This window comes from Raphanus sativus, chromosome 5 (genome assembly GCF_000801105.2).
Source record: "Raphanus sativus cultivar WK10039 chromosome 5, ASM80110v3, whole genome shotgun sequence".
NCBI lineage: Eukaryota > Viridiplantae > Streptophyta > Magnoliopsida > Brassicales > Brassicaceae > Raphanus > Raphanus sativus.
Window position 1 is genome coordinate 34393664 of NC_079515.1, and position 22171 is coordinate 34415834.

The window sequence follows — 22171 nt, forward strand, 5'->3', positions numbered from 1 at the left end:
CTTATACCCGTTACTTGACTTGTACTCGCTTCGTTTTTCCAAGTACTCGTCGTTGCCAAGTCAAGTATCAAGTCGTTGAGTTTTGATACTCGCAAGTACAAGGCAAGTAACAAGTAGCACGGAAAATTTAAAGACTCGCCTTGCTATTACTCGTTACTTGTTTAACGATTGAAAAAATGATAACTAAGCTATAAAAACCAAAGTCTTAAACTATTATTTTATGTCGTAAGAAGTAAACAATACTTTCATATCAAAATATTTGTATTATATTCATTTTTTATACTAGGTATAAATATTTTATTTAAAATAACTATCGTTTACCAAGTCGAGTAAGCAAAACTAAATTTTAAAACCTTCTCTCACACAATATTATCTATCAAGTAATTCTTAGAAACTTGGAAATATATCCAAATAATTCATAAGTATTTGTAAGTAGTAAGTAATCGAACAAGGTAAGTAACTTGCAAGTAACATATTTTTGGACAAGTACTCAAAATAACAAGTACTCGTTACGGACAAGGCAAGTACAAGTCCAAAAATCCATTACTCGTTCAAATCAAGACAAATGTCAAATATATATATAAAAATGCAAGTATTCGCCTTGCGTCCACCCCTAACTATGACCAAGTGAATTTAATGGGCCTTATATAGCCCAATAAACCAATTATACAAATCCACACAGATTTGCTCTTCACGTGATTATCGTGATTTTAGGCGGCGGATCACAGATATTGAGAGCAGATCACGAGGCTTTTTTTTTTTTTTTTTTTTCAAAATAGTAAGGGAGCTATTTAATTCTTCTTGCAATTTTCCACATTTTTTTTTAATTTTTAGACAATTGTCGATGTCCTTAACGTTAACTGTTTATTTGTAAATCAAATTAATATACAAAAATTATATACATAAGTATTTCTTCTTTAAAGCTGACTTTTTTGAGTGTCCATTTGTTCTTTAATTACTAAAGGTGTGTGATTCACGTTAATTATACAGGAGCCCTGAATTGAGTTTGTTTCTGTTACACAAACTTCATGGTTCGTTCACCGATTGAGAGAGAGAGTCAGTCATTGCATCACTATTCATTTTAGCCATAAATCATTGACAAAAGGAGTAAAGAGTACCCTTAATTCGGCCAACCACCCCTCGACGACCTTGCATCGTGTAATCAGCAGAATTTAAACTTATAACACAAAAGTTAGAGCAAAGCTCTGCTCGCTTATGGTTCCATAACTCCCCATCATAATCAGCTCTGCTCGCTTCTCTTATCGTCTGAAATATTGTTGGTTGCACATGTGTTTTTATGTTGTTTTCTCTTGCTTGTTTATGGTTGTTCTCTTATGATCTTTTTCGAAACGATGTCTCTTTTGGAGGTGGAGAAGAAAGAATGAATAAAGGTTAATTTAAAAAAAAAAAAAAAAAAGTTAGAGCAAAGCAAGCAAACAACTAAAAGTTGTATATTTTTGGAGCCCCTCCTGACCTGCATCTTGAGTTTAGCATAAAGAAAGGTGTTAAAACGGAAGAGAATATATATACGCTCGGTATGTGAACATACATGTTGCCAAATGTAACTCTCTCAATGTTCCACTTTCATCCAAAGACACAAAAAATGCATGAAGTATGTTCCATCTAAAGACACAGAAAGTGCAGTAAAGAAAAAAAAAATATATCATCCCAAATCTCCAAAATCACCCCATTCTTGAGGATGGCCCAAAGTTTTCGACGGATTTATTGTAGAGTATCGACCGGGTTTAGTGGGTTGTGGAACAATTACAAGGGTGGTTTGAATTATGTCTACCGAAAGTTACTATAGTTGATGTAAACCTATGCATTCCAACATTATTGGAGAGTTAATAAGTCTTAATTAGAGTAGTATAACTTTTAGATATGGAGTACTAAACCAACACTCTTTTAATAGTTAAACAGTTGTTCCACTCCCGTTTTGGATAAATTCAAAAGTTGGTTGCTTGCATGAGTGATCAATTTTTTTTTAAAGTATAATTTTAAAGTTATTTTTTACTTGTTATAGGTCCGTGACCATTATATTACGTACTACTTGCATAATTTTTTCTTTCAAAAAGGCTCCCAATGGAAGACTGTGTGGGGTTAGATCGAACAATATCAGAATTCATGGAAATTGTTACTATTTTACCCCACCTCACACCCATCTTACACTAGTCTCGAGTTTAGATATGCTAGCACTTTAAATAACACTCTTTTTCTCTAACCAGTAACCAGTTCTTATAGTAGAGTTTGGATACTTTTTCAGTGCTTTAATGAGTACACTGACTAGTAAAGGAGACGTTGCTGACGTCTAGGTATTAACACTTAAAATAATTACAACTCTCAAATGAAAGATCGATTAACAAGACCATTTATTTAACCTTTTTGGTGTTTGTTGTGCACTTGATGTATTAATTTCCATACATAGTTGAGGTGAGATAGTGGGCTTATATGATACAAACACAACAAACATTATTAATTGAGATGCATGAAAACAAGATGATCACCGAAAGAGTGTCTAGATTTGCATGGCTTCGGAACCAATGAACTTGGTAAGACCAAAGGTAAGAGCCATAGCCATCCAGCCACCAATGACCACCCTAACGCTTGACTTGAACACACTTGTCTTTCCCAGAACCGCACCGGTCACTCCAAACACCAACAATGCCAGGGTGGCCACGATCGCTACCACCGCCATTCTTACCTTATGATTCTCTATGAATACAGCTGCAAGAAGCGGCATTGCTGCTCCCACTGAAAATGCTAACGCTGATGCCAACGCTGCTTGTCCTGGATTTGGTAGCCGCTCTTTCTTCTCCTCCTGCCATTAAGTTTACATATGTCATGTCATTAAGGTCCCAGTATCATCCAGAACCTATTGGTATATAGCTCTTATATATATAGAATGTTAGAATTTCAAGTGTTTAAAAATGCCACTTTATATGTTAGCATTCATATGTCAAAAAATTATATACTTTTTGCCAACACAAATATTTTTCAGAAAGACAGTGAAAATTCAAACGCAAACATATTTGTTTAACATAATGCTGCGGTCGGCTTGAAAATAAACAACAAATTTATATCAATCTTACACATATGGAAGCAAGTTTTATGCTATATATTGGGATGCATTAATTTTTCAGATACAAAAAATAGTGACGAATTACCAATCTTTCACTAAACCGTGGCAATTATATTTCTATGGGAATTGCGTAATGTCATTTGTTTTTATTTATGTGAGTAATTAAAGTTTAGTGTTTAGACACCACATGGTTACTGTGTATATACGCTTTACCTCATCTTGTTCGTCGATTGCTGATAGTGATGTCTTAGTCTCAATAGCTCTCTTCATCTGAGCAGTTTCAATATCCCTTTGTGTGCAGACAGACACAAACTCTCCAATGGCCATACTGCACGCACCTGCTACAAGGCCGGCAAAACCAACAAGCAACATTGCTTTAACGTCTTCTTTGATAGAACCAACACCCATCATGAGCGACGCGACTGTGACCAGACCATCGTTGGCTCCGAGCAAGGCAGCTCTTAGCCACTGAGCTCTCTGCATGTAGTCCACTTCCTCCTTCTCTGCTCTTGGACTGATTCTTTGTTGTTTTGGGCTGCTTCTTTCTGAAAGCTCAAAGTTGGAAGCCATGGTGTGGAATTCTTACTTACTAAGTAGTACTTAAACTTTGTTCTATGAGAAGGCTTGTGGAGAACTCACGCCTTATATAGAAAATTAGAGTGGGAATATTTGTTTATTAATTAGTTGGTACTCTTACCTAATAATATACGTATATAAGAGAAGTGAGAGAATGGTGGTAGCAGTGGTGGAAACGGTAACGTTGGACACTATGCTGCTTGAGAGTGGAAATAGAATCGGATGGATTTGAATAGCCACCCAAAAGTGCCATTGCCAATTCGTGATAAACAATATTATTGGTGAAATGAGTGAATGTGGTGTATCTTTTTTTTCATAGAAGTGGTGTGGTGTATGTTTTCAATAGTGTGATAGTTACTATTTGAATTAATTTTCACCTGATCCGCTGATCGTAGTGATTAAGTGTCACTGGGGTTTTGTTTGTTTGTTAACTTGGCACTGGTTTTCCATTGACAGAGTAACCATAATGGTTTAAACGTGACATATTTGCTATCTTGCTAGATAATCCCATTATTCCTTTCGTAGGACTCAGAAGGCGTCTGAGGATTAATAATATACTAGATTTTGACCCGCGCTTTCAAAAGCGCGGGTTTATGTTTGGTGAAAATTTTATATAATCACATTTATATAATCCGTCTTGTATATGTATTTATATAATCCGTCTCATATATGTATTTTATATCCAGATTTATGTTCGGTAAAACTATATTATACATGTATTTTTAGGTTTATAATTTTGAATTAGATATTTTAAATATAAATCAATATAACAGTTTTATAGTTTTGATCGGTGTTTTGAAATTCGATTGAGACCTGCGGTTGAACGGATTACCGGTTGATCAAAGATAAATTCAGTTCGGGTTTGAAAAAAAAAAAAAAATTAAAAATCTAATAAAAACTACTAAAATCGAAATCAAGTTACCGGTTGAACCACTGGTTGAACCAATAAACAATTTTATTTTTTATAAATAATTTTTGTTAGATAGTTGGGATTATATTTAGGAAAAAGCGGTTTAAAACCAAACCATTAAATAGTTTGAGAAAAAACGATGCAGTTTCAAACATGTCCGATTGGAAAAATATTAAAATGATGCAGTATCAAGCACGGAATAATCACATACCAAAATTGAATTAGGAAACCGATGGTTAATGACAAACCAAAAACAATTAAAAAGAAACCAATGCAAAATGTCCAAAATGTCATTAATGAATACAAAAGAAAGTCTCTTTAATAGGGGTAAACAGAGTAAAAATCCAAATGTGCTTGTACTTTAATAGTATAGATTACACGAACTATTTAAATATTTTATAATTAATATACTAATTTATATGTTTTTGTTAACAATTATGAAATAAAAGGAATATTTTATCTAGTAAAAATCTGTACACTAAACGTCTGAGATAAATCTTAATACGATTTATCACGTAACTATCCATGTCTTTTTTTGTTAACAAAGTTAAACTCTCTAGGATTAGAAATTTAATATCTCGTGATAAAGAAAGCAAAAGGAACAGAACAACATTCTGTATTTTGTTTATGTTTTACCTTTATATTAAAAATGTAGAAAAATAATATTTATTTTCATGTGCCATGTCATTGCTAACATCATTCCGAGTGCTATGTCATTGCAAACATCATCTCATGATCCATTTGTATTTATATTTTGACCTAATCTCATGAGCTAAAACCTTTTCTTTTCTTAAATCTTGCACGCATTTCGCTCTATATGCGTTATGTATGCATGCGAATTTAACATTTTATGATGACAAATTGACTACCCATAAATTCCTATGAATAGTACTACATTAGGTGATAACCCGCACCCTGTGTAGGGTGAAAATTTTTTATTTTAATCTAACGATATTAGAAATTTTCAAAATTATAAGCACAAATATTAGATATAATGGTACATATCAAACGAAATTGTGAATGTATATATAATGTACGAATAATTTTTTATAGAAAAAACTTGTGTAATTGGTTATGTGTTAACTAGATTTAATTTATGTTAAAATATATAATAGTATGCAATAATTTCAACCTATTTATTTCGAATTTAATTCAAAACAAAACATATAAAATAGATTTATTGTTTGAATAATAAAAAGTATGATTATAATATTGAAAGAAACATAGGTAGTAGTAAAATAAATTACGCAAGAAACAAATTATAAGCAAAAAATGATAAAACCAAAATGCCACGAAAAAAATCTTTAGAATTTCTGATTTGCAATCATATACAGAGAAATGACTAAGAATTAGTTTACCAAACTAAACATAGATGCTTACCAAATTAATTTAGAAAATATAAAACTAATTAAATGCATAACTTTTAATTTCAAATGTGAAATACTTACTCCATGTTTACTACAAAGAACCAGATCTTATGGTCAATGAAATCATTGTTCCCATTCGTAGGTTTTATCATATATTCTTCAAGAAATCATATTCCTACTACAACCCCATAAATATTTGGTTCATATTTTCAGACAAAAAAAACAACTTTAGACAGTCGCACTCAAAATAATAGCATATTTATGAACACTTGACTATAAAATAAAATACGGACATGAATTTAAAAAAAGCCATGAGTTTGCTTGTGAAATTGTTTGTATTAATCGTTTGAGTTGAGGAGAAGGGTGTGGTGATTTTGATTTTATTATAAAAACCACATATTTATACTAAGAAGTGAAATACATGTGGGGCAATAGTAATTATCTCCAAATCGTTGTAGTTAAAGATAATATTACCTATTTAATTTCACATAACTTGTGCGATAATTATACTAAGACTAACCTAAATTAGATAGGCACCATAATGAAACTTCCTTTTATGTGAAAAAATTAAAGTTCAAAAAAATCATTCGATTATTAATTGATTACAAAAATTTGAATCCATAATATAACTTCCTTATATAAAACAATCACATTTTTGTTAAAAGAGTATAACCATAATCAACTCCCTAATAATATACAGAAATTAAGCCAATTAATGGCACCGCAGATTATTGAGGGTTTAATCAGCAAATTTAGTTACCAAAATCGTAAAAAAAAATATCAAACTTATTAGAAGTTTCCTTTTAACAAACACGATATCATTTGTCTTTGCAAATCACATTTTATTTAATGCCACCCAGATTTGTAGGTTAGACATTTTAAAATTATTTAAGTTAACATAATAAATTTGGTAGGTTATATGAATTCTGTATATGTCCAATTACAGATTTCTTTTGTTTTTTTATTATTATTTGATACTTGATATATAGACTACATTATAGTTAGACATTACACTATCTATGTAAACACTATAGTTAGACATCCTTATTATAACACGTTTATATATATATATATATATATATATATATATATATATATATATATATATATATATATATATATATTGTCTAACTATATATAAAACTTCTTGATGGTTACATTTTATATATAGTTAGACATTTTATATCAGAACCCATGTTATAGTTTGGTTTTAATTATTTCTCTTTATAAAAAAAACTGCAAATAATTTCATAACAGACTCATAAATATAATAAATTCATATACTATATGTTATAATCCCAACTAACAAAAGAATGTGAAGTATATGTATAATGTGTAAAAATCAAGATAAATTGGATGAATATATAATAGAATTTTCTAACATTGTGAATATACTACATAGGATTGAGACTTTGCACATAATTTTTATTTTTGTCTAGGGGTCAACGTTTAATATACAATCCTCTTGACGTGTATATAAAAAAATAATTCATCTGTAGATCATAAAATCATTCATCTTCAAGATAGGAAAATAATAAAGTCATAGCATTAAACGTTTACGTTTTAATTTGTTTGGTTAGTCGATAACAAAGTAGCTTATACTATATTAGTAAAGTTATAAAATATTGATCAATGGCAATTTCTGTAATTATTCTAGTTAGCAAAGGGTCTTTAAATTTAAAGGGTGATAGTGCTTATGGAGCTGCCACGTGTAAATGGCACATATGTAAATCACACATCAACATAAGGTTATTTTCAATGAATGCTCCTCAAATAATATATAAGGGATGGTGTTAATAGTTAGTATAATTTATCCTTTTTGTTTTCTTAACTAAATCTCGAAAATTTAGTCCCCAACTACATTTAGTACTACTATGAATAGTCCTTTTGTTTTTATAAATGCATAGAACACAATCGGCCGGAACATTTAGGGTGAGAATGGAAGGGCAGGAGAAGAGCAGGACGTACACCGAAGCAGATGTACTGCTTTTTGATTGCCATTCACCATATGTTTGTAATTAAAAGGCAGTTCATTTTAAAAATTAATAAAATATATATGATCTGCTAGCAGTTCAAAAATACAAACAATAGTAGTGATCCACTATTTACAGTAATATCTCTGTCTTTTTGGTGTGTTTCAAGTGGATCTCCAGCCTTTCTTTTTTTTTGCTGCTTTTTAATATAATAATAATCAACTTATATTCATTAAATATTAATGTATTTTTCATATACTTCGATTACAACACATAAAATATAATCATTTTGTTTTAAAATGATTCATATTTTAAAGCTCTCACATATATTAATAAATCATATTAAACTTTAATTCTAAACTATAATTTTCTGACTGTTTTCCTCATAATTCTAAACAAATAAAATTTTAATATGTGCAGTTAAGTTTGTTTTTAAGTTTGGAATTAATCATTATTACTTGATAAAATTGTATTGAAAATACAAAAATATATCTTTGTGAAACAAAAGACAATATATATATATTGAAGAAAAAACAGAATGTATCTGTAAAATGTTTTTAAAATAATCTAAAATTTGATCTAATATATTTTAAGTTATAGTTTAAACAATAAAAACTATCATCAAAAATTGCAGTAATTGCACTTAACATTATTGCAGATATGTTATGTCCAAATCAAATATTTTTTCATTAAATTATTTTTATTTTTGTTTATATATTGTATATATATTATGTGTTCTGATATTTTAGTATAATTTTTATTGTTTAAATATATGACATGGATTTTTAAACTATTTTTGCCATTCACAACTTATAAAATTATTTGATCCGCTTGATCTGCATCTCTCCTGCATGATCCGTTTGATCTGCACTTCTCCTGCTTGTTATGCATGATCTGCTTGATCTGCACCGCTTGATCTGCTTTTTCCATTCGGAACCTTAGTCCCCAACTACATTAATCCACTCAAGCGATTTTTATGAGTGGTACATCGGTTAGAAATTGGTTCATTTACGGCATATTTATTACTGATTGATTATGATATATTAGAGTAATTTAATAAAAAATTATTAATATTAATATATTATAACATTATAAAATATTAAAAATATTATTATGATAAAATATAATAATTATTTATATGATATAACTATTAATGATACATTTATTTATTTATTTAATGTAGATAAAATTTATAATTTCAATAGAATTTGTTTGGAAGATTTATATACGACGTTTTGAAAGAATATTTTGTTTCATTTATATATATATATATATATTAATCTTATAAATTATAGTGAATATTTTAAGTTAAAGTTTCTATAAAAAATTGATGCTATTAATGAATTTAAGTTAATATATAAAATATATATATATATATGTTTTATTTATAATATTTAAAATTAAATTTATTTATCCATACGTAACTGTACGCAGTCGCAAAAGCTAAATTGAACCATCTTTTGATTTTAAGAGACATGTAGCGGTTTGAAACGATTTATAGCGTATTTATGATTGTTTTAAAATGCCAGCAACTATTACCAATAACAAAATTTTTGTTTGGCGGGTGGTAGTGGAAAAACCAGTCGGATCCTAAGTTATTTCTTTTAAATAACTGTAATTTCTTTGTTTTATTTATTACTCATTTTGTTTCATAATAAGTGTTATTTTAACATTTTTTGTTACACAAAAAGTTTCACTTTACAATTACAATGCAAATTATACTTAATTTCAACTAAAAAACTAATTGTAAACTGTATTAATTTTATAAATAATTTTATTTATTTCAATTACTACTGGTCAGATAGGTGTAAGTAATAATAATTTACATATATTTCAGTTATTTTCTTAATCTATGTGAAAAATATCAAAGTTACAATTATTTAGAAACGGAGAGAATAATAAATACCTTTTGACAAAAAAATAATGTAAAATGATACTCCCTCCGTTTCATATTATTTGTCGTTCTAAGCTTATGCACACATATTAAAAAAAATACTATTTAATTTAATTTTACATATTTCCAAAATAAAAACACAATTACCAATACACTTAATCATATATCAACCAATAGAAAAATAGAATAGAGAATATTGTCAATAAATTTTTCATTGAAAATTGAAAACGACACTTATTTTGAAACAAAAAATTTTTTCTATTACGATAAATAATTCGAAACGGATTGAGTACATAGTATGTATGTGTACAGACTACGAAGAGTCGTTGGTGTTAAACAGTCCACTATACGGTGATCCGTTCGTCGGGATAACATAAGACTACATGTATCACGTTTTTTTGTAGCCCAATGAAACTCTAACGACTTTTACACCATGTTGCTTCCTTTTGTGGTTTGTTCCGTGAGACTTTCGTGCGGCCAATATGCATGGAAATTGATATTTATGAAAGTCCTTCCACATGTGAAACCTGCGACATTTAAGGATAGCCACATGAAGATAATTATACGATTTGATCCAAAAAAAAGAAAGAAATTTATACGACAAATAGTACTGCTCCAAATTTTAGCAAAAAAAAAAAAAAAGACAAATAGTACTGCAGCTCATGTCGCTTTTGCTTGTAATGTATGGTGCGATTTACTACAGACGTTTATTAAATAGGGACATCAACAACAAATCAAAATATAGATTTATAATAATATTAGTGGTTCTGTTACTAGCTGGCCCAAACCAATCCCCACACAACTGATGGTGGCGTTAGATCTTTATCAAGGACTAATTCACAATTGAAAGATCTTGAGCATTTTCTCAAAATTAAATAAATAAAAATAAGAAAATAGGAAAAAGATGAGAGTGATGCTCTTGTTTGAGAGCTTTTTTTGAAAGAATGCTCTCACATATGTCAACTTACTAATAGTTATATTTATTAAAAATAAATACAGAATTAAAATGTTAATATTTTATATTTGTTAAGGACTTATATTTGTTCTATTGTTACTGGTACTCTAAGTTCCATAGATAAAAAATCTTCGTTAAAATGTGACACTAAATTTAATGCCTAAAAAGTTCGTAAAAGCTGTTATAAATATCGGATAATTTGAGTTGTCGTAATAAAAAATATCACCTAATTGAGTAATCCGAATAAAATATCAGATAACTAAAATACTTTCATATATGTGGACAAAATTTACAGACAATTCAACTGTTTTCTAATTGACTTTTGGATAATTTTTTAGATTTTTACTAGACAGTTTACAAATTATATTCTTAGATATTTGGTTATTCCTAAATTAAATATAACAAGTATTTTAGATACATTAATAAAATCAAATATTTCTATTTAATTTTCGTTTTGGTTTTGGCTTGGTTAGGATTCTTTAGATATATAAAATAAAAACTGTTTTCTATCATAAACATAAAGAGATTCATATAAACTATGCAAATCAAATTAGAAACTAAGAATCTATATAAACGACAAATAACAATTGCTTCCTTACACTGCATACGAGACTGTACACCTTTAAATCATGTGTTTTGGGTATACAAATGATCTTCAAATTGTGAAAAAAAATTATGTCTTGATATTTTCCAAATAAATGTAAATGTTGGTCATTTTTTGGTTCTGAAATCATTTTTACCAATTGGAAATAATTTGTTATAAATGTGATCTGAAACTGACGTAAATTCATCATACATTATATTGATCATATGAGAGCTTCTATTTTCCAATGAAGCGGTGATAGACTAACTACTTACGTATATAAATTTTTTGGTTTGATTTTGGGTTCGATTCATTCGGTTTTTGATTTTGTCTAATTCTTTGGTTTCTGATAAAAACCTTTGCTTATACTAGGGCTGGGCAAAAAATCCGAACCCGAAAAACCGAACCGAACCCGATCCGAAAAAGTAGCACCGAACCCGAACCGAAATTGATTAAATATCCGAACGGGTTCAAAATTTCGGTATTTAAAGAACCGAAACCGAACCCGATCCGAACCGAAGTATTTTGGGTACCCAAATGTATCCGAAATAAATTTATAGACTTAAATATATACATTATTTTATGTATAATGTATATTAAAAATATTAAAAATATATAAGATACCTTTAAGTTTTCCAAAATACTCGAAAATATATGCAAATAGTCAAAAGTAAATATTTAAAATAGCTAAAGTATAATGAAAACACTAAAAATAGTTAAATATCTATTGATTCTTTATCCTAATATTCAAAGAAAACCAATTTATATGTTAAATTAAGGTATTTTGACATATATGTTATGAAAATTTATATGTAATATATTATCTTTCTTATAGATTTTGAAAATTTAAAGTATATAATGAATTTTGAAAATTTAAAAAATTTTAAATGGGTTATCCGAACCCGAACCGAACCCGCAAAGATCCGAACCGAACCCGAACCGAAATTTAGAAATATCCGAATAGGGCTGAAATCTTTGACCCAAAAACCCGAAACCCGAATGGACTGAACCGAAACCCGAATGGGTACGTACCCGAACGCCCAGCCCTAGCTTATACTAAATCTGGTTAAGAGCCAAGAACCGCTATTGAATACTTATACCAGAAATAACTATTAAAACAAAAGTTAACCTTTTGGTTTATATACTGTAAATTTTGAATTATATTTTTTCCGTATGAGATATTATTAATTTATTATAAATTATAGAAATAACTACAAAACAACCTTACATACAATTTGACTAGCTTTACAAAAAAGTCGATCTATATAATTTAATTGCATTACTACTGCGATGGACAGATGTTATCATTGTCTTACTATATTAACCCTACGACAATTTTAGATTTTTACAAACTGACAGCTTTCCAGTATTAATGTCTTACTGTTGATTAATTGAAATGAGTAATTCTTGGATTCACTCCCTAAGGTGAACCTTTAGGTTCACCAACCAATAGTGTTCAATTATTTGATATTTGATATCTTTTAAAAAAGGAAACATAATTTAATTTCCAAACTATAATACATTTTGAAAATAAAAAATAAAAATACATAAAAATAGTAATAGTTACAAAAAATAAATAAATTAATATAGTTAAGCTGTCAACAAAATACTAAACCCTATACCCTAAATCCTAAACCCTAAACCCTAAAATCTTAGGTAAATCTTAAACTGTACATTTTTAGGTATACCCTAAACCTTTTAATAAATCTTAAACCCTAAATCATAAATATTAAAAATTAAATTTTAATAACACTAAACCCTAAATCCTAATCACTAAACCCTAAACCCTTGGAAAAATTCTGAACCTTTGGATAAATCATAAACTCAAACAATATATATTGGTCGGTGAACTTACAGGTATGATTTATCCAAGGGTTCGGGGTTTACCCAAGGGTTCGGGGTTCACCCAAAGGTTTAGGGTTTAGCGATTAGGATTTAGGGTTTAGTGTTATTATGATTTAGTTTTTAATATTTATGATTTAGGGTTTAAGATTTATCAAAAAGTTTAGGGTTTACTTAAATTTTTTGGGTTTAGGATTTAGAGTATATGGTTTAGTATTTTAGTGAAAACTTAATAATATTAATTTATTTATTTTTTGTAACTATTACTATTTTTATGTATTTATATTTTTATTTTTATCTAATTAGAAATTCAATTAAGTTTCACTTTTTAAAAGATATCAAATATCAAATACTCAAACACTATTGGTTGGTGAACCTAGAGGTTCACCTTAGGAAGTGAACCCAAGAATAACTCAATTGAAATTAACCTTTCGCGATATATTTTGAAAATAAACTCCATAATGTTTTTTTAAATATTGATCCTAATTCCTAAAGCAACATATATAACGTCATTTATTTTTCTCAAATGTCATAGTGGAATCCTGCCTTAGCCTGTGTACTATATATAAGCGTGGAAGAAAGCTATGTTCTCATATCTCAAACACACTATTAACCATGGTTATTCTCTTTAGTAGTCTTCAATTTTTTCTCTTCTCTTTGGTCCTTGCAATCTCCAGTTACATTTTTCTCAGGAAACCGAGTAAATGCGAAGTTAACAGCTCAACCATCCCTGAGCCACTGGGAGCTTTGCCTTTGTTAGGCCACCTCCATCTTCTGCGTGGTAGAGAGCTCGTTTGCAAAAAACTAGCTGCCATGTCCGACAAGCTTGGTCCTATCTTCTCCCTCAAGTTAGGGTTTTACAGGCTAGTTGTAACCAACGACCCTGAGATCCTCAAAGATTGTTTCACCACCAACGACTTAGTTCTAGCCACCAGACCCAATACAGCCTTTGGTCGGTATGTAGGTTATAACAACGCAGTCCTCGCGCTGGCTCCCTACGGAGACTATTGGCGTGAGTTACGTAAAATCGCCACCGTCCATCTCTTCTCAAACCAGAGTGTAGAGATGCTTGGTCACATTCGTTATTCGGAAGTAAACGAGTTTCTTAAACACCTATACGGAAGGAGTGGTGGTACTTCGATGGTGAAAATTGACATGTTATTCGAGTTTTTGACCTTCAATATATTCCTTAGGAAGATGGTCGGGAAGACGATTGGATTCGGCAAAGTGAAGAGCGAGGAGTGGCGTTATAAGGAGGCGCTGAAGCGTAGCGAGTACTTGGCTGGGGTTTTCATGATAGGCGACGTGATTCCATGGTTGGGATGGTTGGATTTCGCCAAAATTGGTCAAATGAAAAGAGTGTTTAAAGAGCTTGACTCCCTCATTACTAAGTGGCTCCAAGAACATCTTGAGAAAAGATTGAGAAAAGAGAAGAATCAAGAGAAGACTATCGTGGATCTATTGCTTGACATCTTACCAGAAGATGTTGTGGTCTGTGGACATGTACGCGATGTTATTGTCAAGGCAACTATTTTGGTATGGCAGTTTTAATACTTACTTTAATTGGATATATATATATATATATATATATATGAAACACAACATTGGTAATAAGTTGAATAATAAAGTAACTTTCTAAAACTAAAATATTAGGACTATAAAATTATATTAATTTAAAGGGAATTTTTAAAAACTATATTTAAAATTTTATATTTAAGATATTTATTTGATTTCACTGTATCATATATTTAAACCTCATAAATTTTAATTTCATCTATTTTGTTAGATTATTAGATATATTTTTATGTATTGGGAGTATATAAGTATATTTTATATGTAGTTTGATAAGTCATTAAAAATAATTTAAAGAAAATAGAGCTGAACTTCACTTTGATGAAAAAATTAAAATTAAAATGTTTTGTTAAAGCTCATTTGAAATTTATATAAATTATAAATATGATCATTATTAATTTGTGATTTTAATGGACCATATATTATGTAAAGAGTATTCTGAATTTTATTATCTTATTCTTTTATACAATTATGTTTACACTTGAGAACGAAAAAGATATTAATTTATTGCGGTAAGTACGTACTAGTAGACCAAGATGAATGTCCGGTTACTTGTTGTAATGTCTGGTTACTTGTTGTAGGTTCTTACACTAACGGGATCAGACAGCACATCTATCACCCTGACATGGGCGATATCACTGCTACTTGACAATCCGACCACTTTAAAAGCAGCACAAGAAGAGATTGACAATACTGTAGGGAAAGGGAGGTGGGTTGAAGAATCCGACATTCGAAGCCTCAAGTACCTACAAGCTATTGTCAAGGAGACTCACCGGCTTTACCCACCGGCTCCTCTTACAGGTCACATATCAAAAGCTCACGTAATTTGTTGTTTTGTCAAATATCCTTTATCAATCTAGTAAATGTTATCTTGGTTGTGAAAAAATGATGGATGATCAGGAATCCGAGAAGCAAGGGAAGATTGTTCACTTGGAGGATACCATGTTAAGAGAGGCTCACGCTTTCTCGTCAATATCTGGAAACTTCACAGAGATCCTAAGATCTGGCCTGACCCCGAAATTTTCAAGCCTGAGAGGTTCATGGAGGAGAAATCGCTATGTGAAAAGAGCGACTTCGAGTACATCCCGTTTAGTTCAGGAAGAAGGTCGTGTCCAGGGATGAATCTTGGCCTAAGAGTTGTTCACTTAGTGTTGGCTAGGTTGATTCAGGGATTTGAGTTGCATAAAGCGTCTGATGGACCTTTGGATATGGCTGAAGGGCCTGGTGTAGCCTTGCCAAAGATCAACCCAGTGGAAGTCGTGGCTATGCCCCGGCTTGAACCTGAGTTGTATCATTTACTGTAAACAGTGTTAATGTACTGTTAATTATTAGGGGGTGCTCTTTAAGTCATGCCTTTCTTATGCTAGATACCTGTGTATGGCATCGGAGACAAGAGAAGTATGGTCTTAACTCTCCCAACTCAAATAAATTTACTATTTTCATACCAAATTTCTTTTTTACTATTAATATATATCTTCACTAGTTCACTCATTCCATATACTATTTAACTTTTGCAAAAAAAAAAAGGTTACTTAAACATTCTGTCCAACATTTCTAAACAACTAGGAAATTATCAGATAACTACTTAAAAATAGCAAGTTATAAGAAGATACTAAACATAATATTACGAGTTTACCACTTTTCTAGAAACTAAACATACTAACAACATTTGTAATATACGGTTTGGTTTTATGCAACTTTCAGTTTGAAGTTAGTAGGATAATATTTATGTAATGTCATTACATCCATTTTCATTAATTAACTATTCGTGACAAATTTTAGCAAAAAAAAAAAGAAAAAAAAAACTATTCGTGACAAAAAAAGAGAACGACTTGCTGTTCGTGACAAAAAAAAAGAACGACTTACTGTAACCGACGAGTAATGGACCCATTTAAAAAGTTGGCCTCAAGATAAGAAAACAAAAAATATATGCTCTTATAATCTTGACCAAGGAACGGTTGAGGTTGATATAAGATTAGGCTCCACAAGCAAAACTCTGTAGAGTATGGGCTCCAAAGCATTAATTAACTATGACATGGAAGCCTTTTCATCTTAGGATTCAGAACAATACGTTTTTTCAGTGATAGTATACATTTGTGTTGAAATTAAAACGTTTTTAATGTTTTTAAAATAAACGTCCAAGATTTTTGTTCAAATTAAGGTGTAGGAAAAAAAGGATTCATTTGATTAGAAGTTCGAGCTACCGGAAGCTACAATTTCATAGTCGCTTCGACTGACTTATCACTCCGCTGCTGCTTGATCTCTCATTCAACGGGGAATAATTTCTTCACTAGTATTTTTTAAGTGGACATACTTAATAGAAGCAGCCCTGAATAGAAGTTGGGTGAAAGTTCCCATTTGGAAGATAAGTTGATATGATGCATTTGAGGTTATGTATGGCGGTTCTATGGACATGTTCTTGATAAACATCGGTTTTGTAATAATGTAAATGAAAGATTTTTTTTTTTTTTGAAACACACTTGCATTAAAACCATTCAAACAGAGTTTTGATAATGTCGTATAAAACTCAGCGGCAGCACTGAAAAAAAAGGTTTATCGGCATCATTTTAATTATTTGAGTGGACTTGTTCCAAAAGATTTTTTTAATGGACTATATCTATTATAATTATTTTAAATCAAGTTTTTCTTATCAGTTGGATCGCGACCCAGTCTCTACAATGCGGAGAAACTTGACTTAATAGAATCGAACTAGACATTTCACAATTTCACTTGTTAAACAATTGAGTATAACGATTTCACTTGAATTAACCACGAGGAGGTGGTCTCGAGCTTGCTTTAAAATTGCTAAGCAACCGGGTTCGAAAGTATTCTATTACACTTTATTTTATCTTACGGCTGTCCATCCATAGACTACACCACTTTTTTTGAGATTAGTCTGAGCTTCTCTATGTTCTAGAATATTCCATAATTAAAAAAAAAAACAATTTCGCTTGAAAAACTTCTTCATTTTAAATCAAGTTATAAGTGATATAAAGTAGAATTTTATACAGCAGGATCTATATAGATCTCTTATAAATAAAATATCTGTATAGATCTTGTGAATATTTTAATTAATAGAAGAGAAATGGATATAAAAATAGTCAAAAGTCATAAATTTATTTCCTAATAAAAGGTGTAAAAAGTAAAAAACCAAGGATCCATTAGTCCTACATGTCCTCATACTATTCGTTAGTCAGATCAAAAAATAAAATGTCCACGTCACCAGCCGCATGCCCTCGTCGTGTCTCCCCTCACTCAACAAAACGTATCCTTCAAATTCACCAACGTCGCCTAAAATCTCTGAAACACACACAAAATAACACACAGAGAGACAGACAGAGAGACATTTGGTTATCAGATAAAACCAAAAAATGGGGAAGAGAAGAGGAGTCTCCGCCGTGAACGTGGTTTTCGGGTGGCTGAGAAAGCAATCGAACAAGGTTAAGATACCTTTAGGGATCATCCTCGCTCTGCTCCTCGTCGTGTTTCTTAAATGCACGGTTAAGAATTACAATCACTTCTTTATCGCTTCCGAGCTCATCCATGCAGCCGGAATCATAATCCTCATCTACAAACTCACCCGACAAAAGACCTGCTCCGGTAATAAACAGCTTACGTTACATAATAAGCGCTGACTTATTAATACAAGTGAATATTTTTTTTTATGTTGTGTAATAATATAATAAGCTCTTAATTAATTTGGTTTTATCTGATGAAAATGTGAAATGGTGTAAATCGTACAAGGTCTTTCTTTAAAGTCTCAAGAAGTGACAGCAGTGTTTCTCGCTGTGAGACTGATCTGCAGCATAAGCATGGAAGGTGATATCCATACAGTTCTCGATTTCGCCACTTTGGTTTCGACTCTATGGGTCATTTATATGATCCGGTTCAAGCTGAAAGCATCTTATATAAAGACTCTGGACACCTGCCACAATTACTATGTGGTAATATGGTTTTGGATTGAAAGCCTTTAAGTTCAAAAAAAAAAAAATATGGTTTTGGATTTAAAGAATGTGATAATTTGTTTCTTCTGTCAAGATGATTAAGTAAAATGTTTTTTTTAATCCATCAGCTAGTGCCATCTGTTATCCTTGCGTTGTTTATCCACCCGAACACGAGTTATAGTTACATCCACCGTGTCATGTGGGCGTTTTGCGTTTACTCTGAATCTGTCTCTGTTCTGCCTCAGCTTCGATTAATGCAGAATGCTCAAGTAAGTCGCGTTTGACGTATCTTTTGATTATTCATGCCAATGTAGAGTTGGCATTTTGAACTAGTACCATGGATAAGTCTCATCCACTACATATTCATGTTAGCCATTGCAGACGTTTTAGTTGACATATCTACAGAGTTTCATGATTAGTGTAGACTTAACTCTATAATTAACCCAATTATCAATAAAATAACAATTACGTTTAACAATTTTTTCTGGAACAATAAACGCAGATCATAGAGCCTTTCACAGCTCATTACGTGTTTGCACTGGGAATCGCTAGATTCTTAGCATGCGCTCATTGGCTTATCCAGGTAAAGTTATAAGATTCTTCCGCACGTAATCATTAAGCTTCCATGATCATTAAGTTAAAAAGAATAATGGTCCGAAAATATATATATATATATATATAGGTCTTTGAGACTCGTGGACATTACCTATGGCTGATCGGCGCTGGTTACTTTTGGTTCCCGGTGGCTCTAGTTGCCGAGCTCGTTCAAACCTTCATCCTTGCCGACTTCTGCTACTACTATGTCAAAAGGTAATCGCAGATTTTGTGAACCTTAGGCATAAAAGATTTGAATATATGTTTGTAACGATTCGGGACTTGGCAACGTTGTTGATGTGATTTATTATATGTTTCAGTGTTATGGAGGGTCAGCTCGTACTGAAGATGCCGGTTTAGATCGGCACACATGAATACATTTTGTTTTGTATTTTCGTCAAAGTAGAATGGTAAAACAATCTAGACATGTTTCTTTCTTTCTGCCTTTTCCTGCTTTCTTGTCTAAGAATGATTAGAGAAGTTTTAGGAGTATCAATATACCCAAGAATAGTCTTCTTTTCCTTTTAACTATTTGTATTGTGATATGAAAGCTTCAACTTGAAACTTCAGCGTGACACAACAGAGATCATCACTTCTCTTTCTAAGTTTCTAATTGAAAGTCTAAGCATAATAGGACTGTTGAATTAGCTATTAGCTAGGCTCACAATTAAATTGCATAATGAGGTAACCATAATATATATAGTATAAAAGCTTTGATTATAGGTTGCCATAGAATTACGACAGCTCTGAACAAAAATACAATTATTCTAATTCCCCCTCAAAAATATATAAATAAACAGACAGAACAAACTAAGTTACAAATTTCATAGAGAGAAAATTAATCCACCATAGTTCAGTGGCCGAAATTGCAAGCCTGGACAAACTCCAAGTCGTAGTCAACGTGTTTGGTCCAAAGCGGCCTAAACTGGTTCATAGCTATGTCCAGCCACGGCTTCATATTACCGTTGAAGTGTACCACCGCAGCGTTACGGATCTCCTCCATACTAATGCTCGGGTTGTAACCAAGTCCAAGCACATGCCACGATTTGTCCAGCGGCTTCGTGGTCGAGTAAAACGTGATCAGCCCCGGTGGTAACGTCCCCAGCTTCCACAGAGCCCTGTTCTCGTTCTGCAGTTTCATACAAAAACAAAGTCAATAACTACAGTCTCGTCAAAACGTCAAACCGTATCACAATTTTTTTTTTGTTTTACCAGGTTTTGCCAGTAGTGATACTCTTCAGTGCACTTCTCTCTTCTCCAAGCATCGAGATCAAAGAAGTTCATCCCATAAGCCCACGCGCATGCCTTGGGATTAAACTTCTCTTTGATCAAAGGATGGGAGAAGTTCATGTACTGAGCATACCGATGGAACGAGCCGAAACAAGTCTCCACAGCTCCGTTCACTTTCCCATCCATATCAATCTCCCAAAGCCCCGTTAAATCCTTCTGCACAACCACGTCGTCGTCCAAGAAAAGTATCCTATGCAGCTTCGGGTACATCTCAGGCAGATAAAACCTCAAGTGGTTCAATATAGACAGATACTTCGGGTTCCTAAACTTCATGTTGGTAGTATCCTTCGTCGCGTTCTCGAGCTTATTCTCGAAATAGAACTTCTGAAGATTCGAAGACTCAAGCTGCTTCAAGACGGGAACGTAAGAAGAGTTCAAGAACGTGTAGTCCTCCACGGCTTTCACTTCCACGTGAGCTCCTTTGTACTCCTTGAGCTTAAACATAACCTGCATCGCTCCTAGGTTCATCTTATCAGTCACCACGTGGAACACGTGCTTCCACGGCTCCTTGGCGTTCTTCACAGCGGAGTTCACCACCACCGAAGCTGCAATCACGTTATCCGAGAAGATCGCGTAATGGTAAAGACTCGGATCCTCCAGCTCCGCCCGTTTATCTTTGTCGGTGTACTTCTCCGGATGAGCGATCCTCTCCTCCATCAGCCTCATGGCGAGGCAGTGCAATCCTTTAGGGATCGATTTCGCGGCGATCAGGCTGGAGAAGGCGCCTTGCTTCTTGGCGCTGGTGAGCTGCTCGTTGACGCCGAAGATGGTGTCCTTGAGCTTCTGGATCTTGAGCTGATTATCGAAGGATTCCTTGGCCTCGGCGATCACCTGGCGAGTCATCTTGATCCGCTCTTTCACCTCTTTCTCGAACTGGCGGAGCGTGGATTCGTCGATGGAGGATCCGTCGGAGGAGGAGTCGTGGAGGGATCGGTAGGACGGTTTGTTGATCAGATCTGTGTAGTTTCTCGAGAGATCCGCGAAGATCCTCACGAGCTTCGAGTTCTCGAGCTTGAGCTTCCGAGCGTACGAGGCGTAGGCTAGGGCTAAGGATCTGTGGTCGTCGGCTTGTTTCCGGATCTGGAGGAGGCGTGGCTTGAGAGGATCCGATTTGATATCTAAAATGGATCTTCTAACGGATCCGACTCCGTTTGAGTATCCGACACCCTATAGTTCCACAAAAAAATGGTCACAAATCGGAGGTGGAAACAGGATTGAATCTGAGAGAACTTACGGGAAGGCGGAGATCAGGTGAGTCGTTAGAGTCTGAAGCGAAGAGGAACGAGAGAGCGAAGAGGGAGAGTGCAATAGTGGCGAAGAAAGCTGTGAGTCTGAGTCTAATCGACGGAGATCCGCCGCCGCGTAAGAGTCGGTGGTGATTAGCCATTTTGAGCGAGAGAGTGCGCTTGTGCCTTACTTACAGTTACATTCAAATTGTTGCTATTAATGGAGTGTGTCTGGATCGTGTACGCGGCCGAATAAATCTCAAATGATTCGTTAATGGTGGAAACAGTAATGTCGGTAACCATTTTTTCCAAAATTTTAATGTTAAACTAAATACGATAGTCAAACTAAAATGAGTTTGGATAGAA

At 32.5% G+C, this 22171-nt stretch overlaps 4 protein-coding genes across 4 annotated transcripts; 2 read left to right on the forward strand and 2 right to left on the reverse strand.

Annotated features, from left to right (window-relative positions):
• Positions 1–2336: 2336 nt before the first annotated feature.
• On the reverse strand, positions 2337–3703 carry LOC130512346 (vacuolar iron transporter homolog 2.1). The gene is made up of 2 exons (XM_057010224.1): positions 3293–3703; positions 2337–2818 (listed from the first exon to the last, which is right to left on the reverse strand). The coding sequence occupies exons 1-2, from the start codon at positions 3647–3649 to the stop codon at positions 2516–2518; spliced, it is 660 nt and encodes a 219-aa protein (XP_056866204.1). The 5' UTR covers positions 3650–3703; the 3' UTR covers positions 2337–2515.
• A 10064-nt stretch (positions 3704–13767) lies between these two features.
• On the forward strand, positions 13768–16193 carry LOC130512364 (dimethylnonatriene synthase). Its single transcript, XM_057010274.1, has 3 exons — positions 13768–14715; positions 15333–15552; positions 15652–16193. Exons 1-3 carry the CDS (start codon positions 13795–13797, stop codon positions 16053–16055), a joined length of 1545 nt encoding a protein of 514 aa, XP_056866254.1. The 5' UTR covers positions 13768–13794; the 3' UTR covers positions 16056–16193.
• Positions 16194–18047: 1854 nt separating this feature from the next.
• Positions 18048–20127, forward strand: LOC108860711 (uncharacterized). Its single transcript, XM_018634564.2, has 6 exons — positions 18048–18351; positions 18496–18695; positions 18824–18964; positions 19198–19278; positions 19378–19505; positions 19610–20127. The coding sequence occupies exons 1-6, from the start codon at positions 18123–18125 to the stop codon at positions 19647–19649; spliced, it is 819 nt and encodes a 272-aa protein (XP_018490066.1). The 5' UTR covers positions 18048–18122; the 3' UTR covers positions 19650–20127.
• Positions 19988–22048, reverse strand: LOC130495047 (galacturonosyltransferase 8-like). Its single transcript, XM_056986007.1, has 3 exons — positions 21814–22048; positions 20502–21746; positions 19988–20418 (listed from the first exon to the last, which is right to left on the reverse strand). The coding sequence occupies exons 1-3, from the start codon at positions 21964–21966 to the stop codon at positions 20143–20145; spliced, it is 1674 nt and encodes a 557-aa protein (XP_056841987.1). The 5' UTR covers positions 21967–22048; the 3' UTR covers positions 19988–20142.
• Between the last annotated feature and the right edge of the window lie 123 nt (positions 22049–22171).

What these genes read in the sequence shown, in the direction of transcription:
- LOC130512346 (XM_057010224.1), bottom strand. Translation starts at nt 3,649, where the DNA reads ATGGCTTCCAACTTTGAGCTTTCAGAAAGAAGCAGCCCAAAACAACAA. An exon ending in CAATCGACGAACAAGATGAG is followed by an intron (nt 2,819 to 3,292) that starts GTAAAGCGTATA and finishes ACTTAATGGCAG; the next exon opens with GAGGAGAAGAAAGAGCGGCT.
- LOC130512364 (XM_057010274.1), top strand. Translation starts at nt 13,795, where the DNA reads ATGGTTATTCTCTTTAGTAGTCTTCAATTTTTTCTCTTCTCTTTGGTC. An exon ending in TTGTCAAGGCAACTATTTTG is followed by an intron (nt 14,716 to 15,332) that starts GTATGGCAGTTT and finishes TACTTGTTGTAG; the next exon opens with GTTCTTACACTAACGGGATC. An exon ending in CCCACCGGCTCCTCTTACAG is followed by an intron (nt 15,553 to 15,651) that starts GTCACATATCAA and finishes ATGGATGATCAG; the next exon opens with GAATCCGAGAAGCAAGGGAA.
- LOC108860711 (XM_018634564.2), top strand. Translation starts at nt 18,123, where the DNA reads ATGGGGAAGAGAAGAGGAGTCTCCGCCGTGAACGTGGTTTTCGGGTGG. An exon ending in CCGACAAAAGACCTGCTCCG is followed by an intron (nt 18,352 to 18,495) that starts GTAATAAACAGC and finishes AAATCGTACAAG; the next exon opens with GTCTTTCTTTAAAGTCTCAA. An exon ending in GATTAATGCAGAATGCTCAA is followed by an intron (nt 18,965 to 19,197) that starts GTAAGTCGCGTT and finishes CAATAAACGCAG; the next exon opens with ATCATAGAGCCTTTCACAGC.
- LOC130495047 (XM_056986007.1), bottom strand. Translation starts at nt 21,966, where the DNA reads ATGGCTAATCACCACCGACTCTTACGCGGCGGCGGATCTCCGTCGATT. An exon ending in CACCTGATCTCCGCCTTCCC is followed by an intron (nt 21,747 to 21,813) that starts GTAAGTTCTCTC and finishes GTGGAACTATAG; the next exon opens with GGTGTCGGATACTCAAACGG. An exon ending in ATCACTACTGGCAAAACCTG is followed by an intron (nt 20,419 to 20,501) that starts GTAAAACAAAAA and finishes ATGAAACTGCAG; the next exon opens with AACGAGAACAGGGCTCTGTG.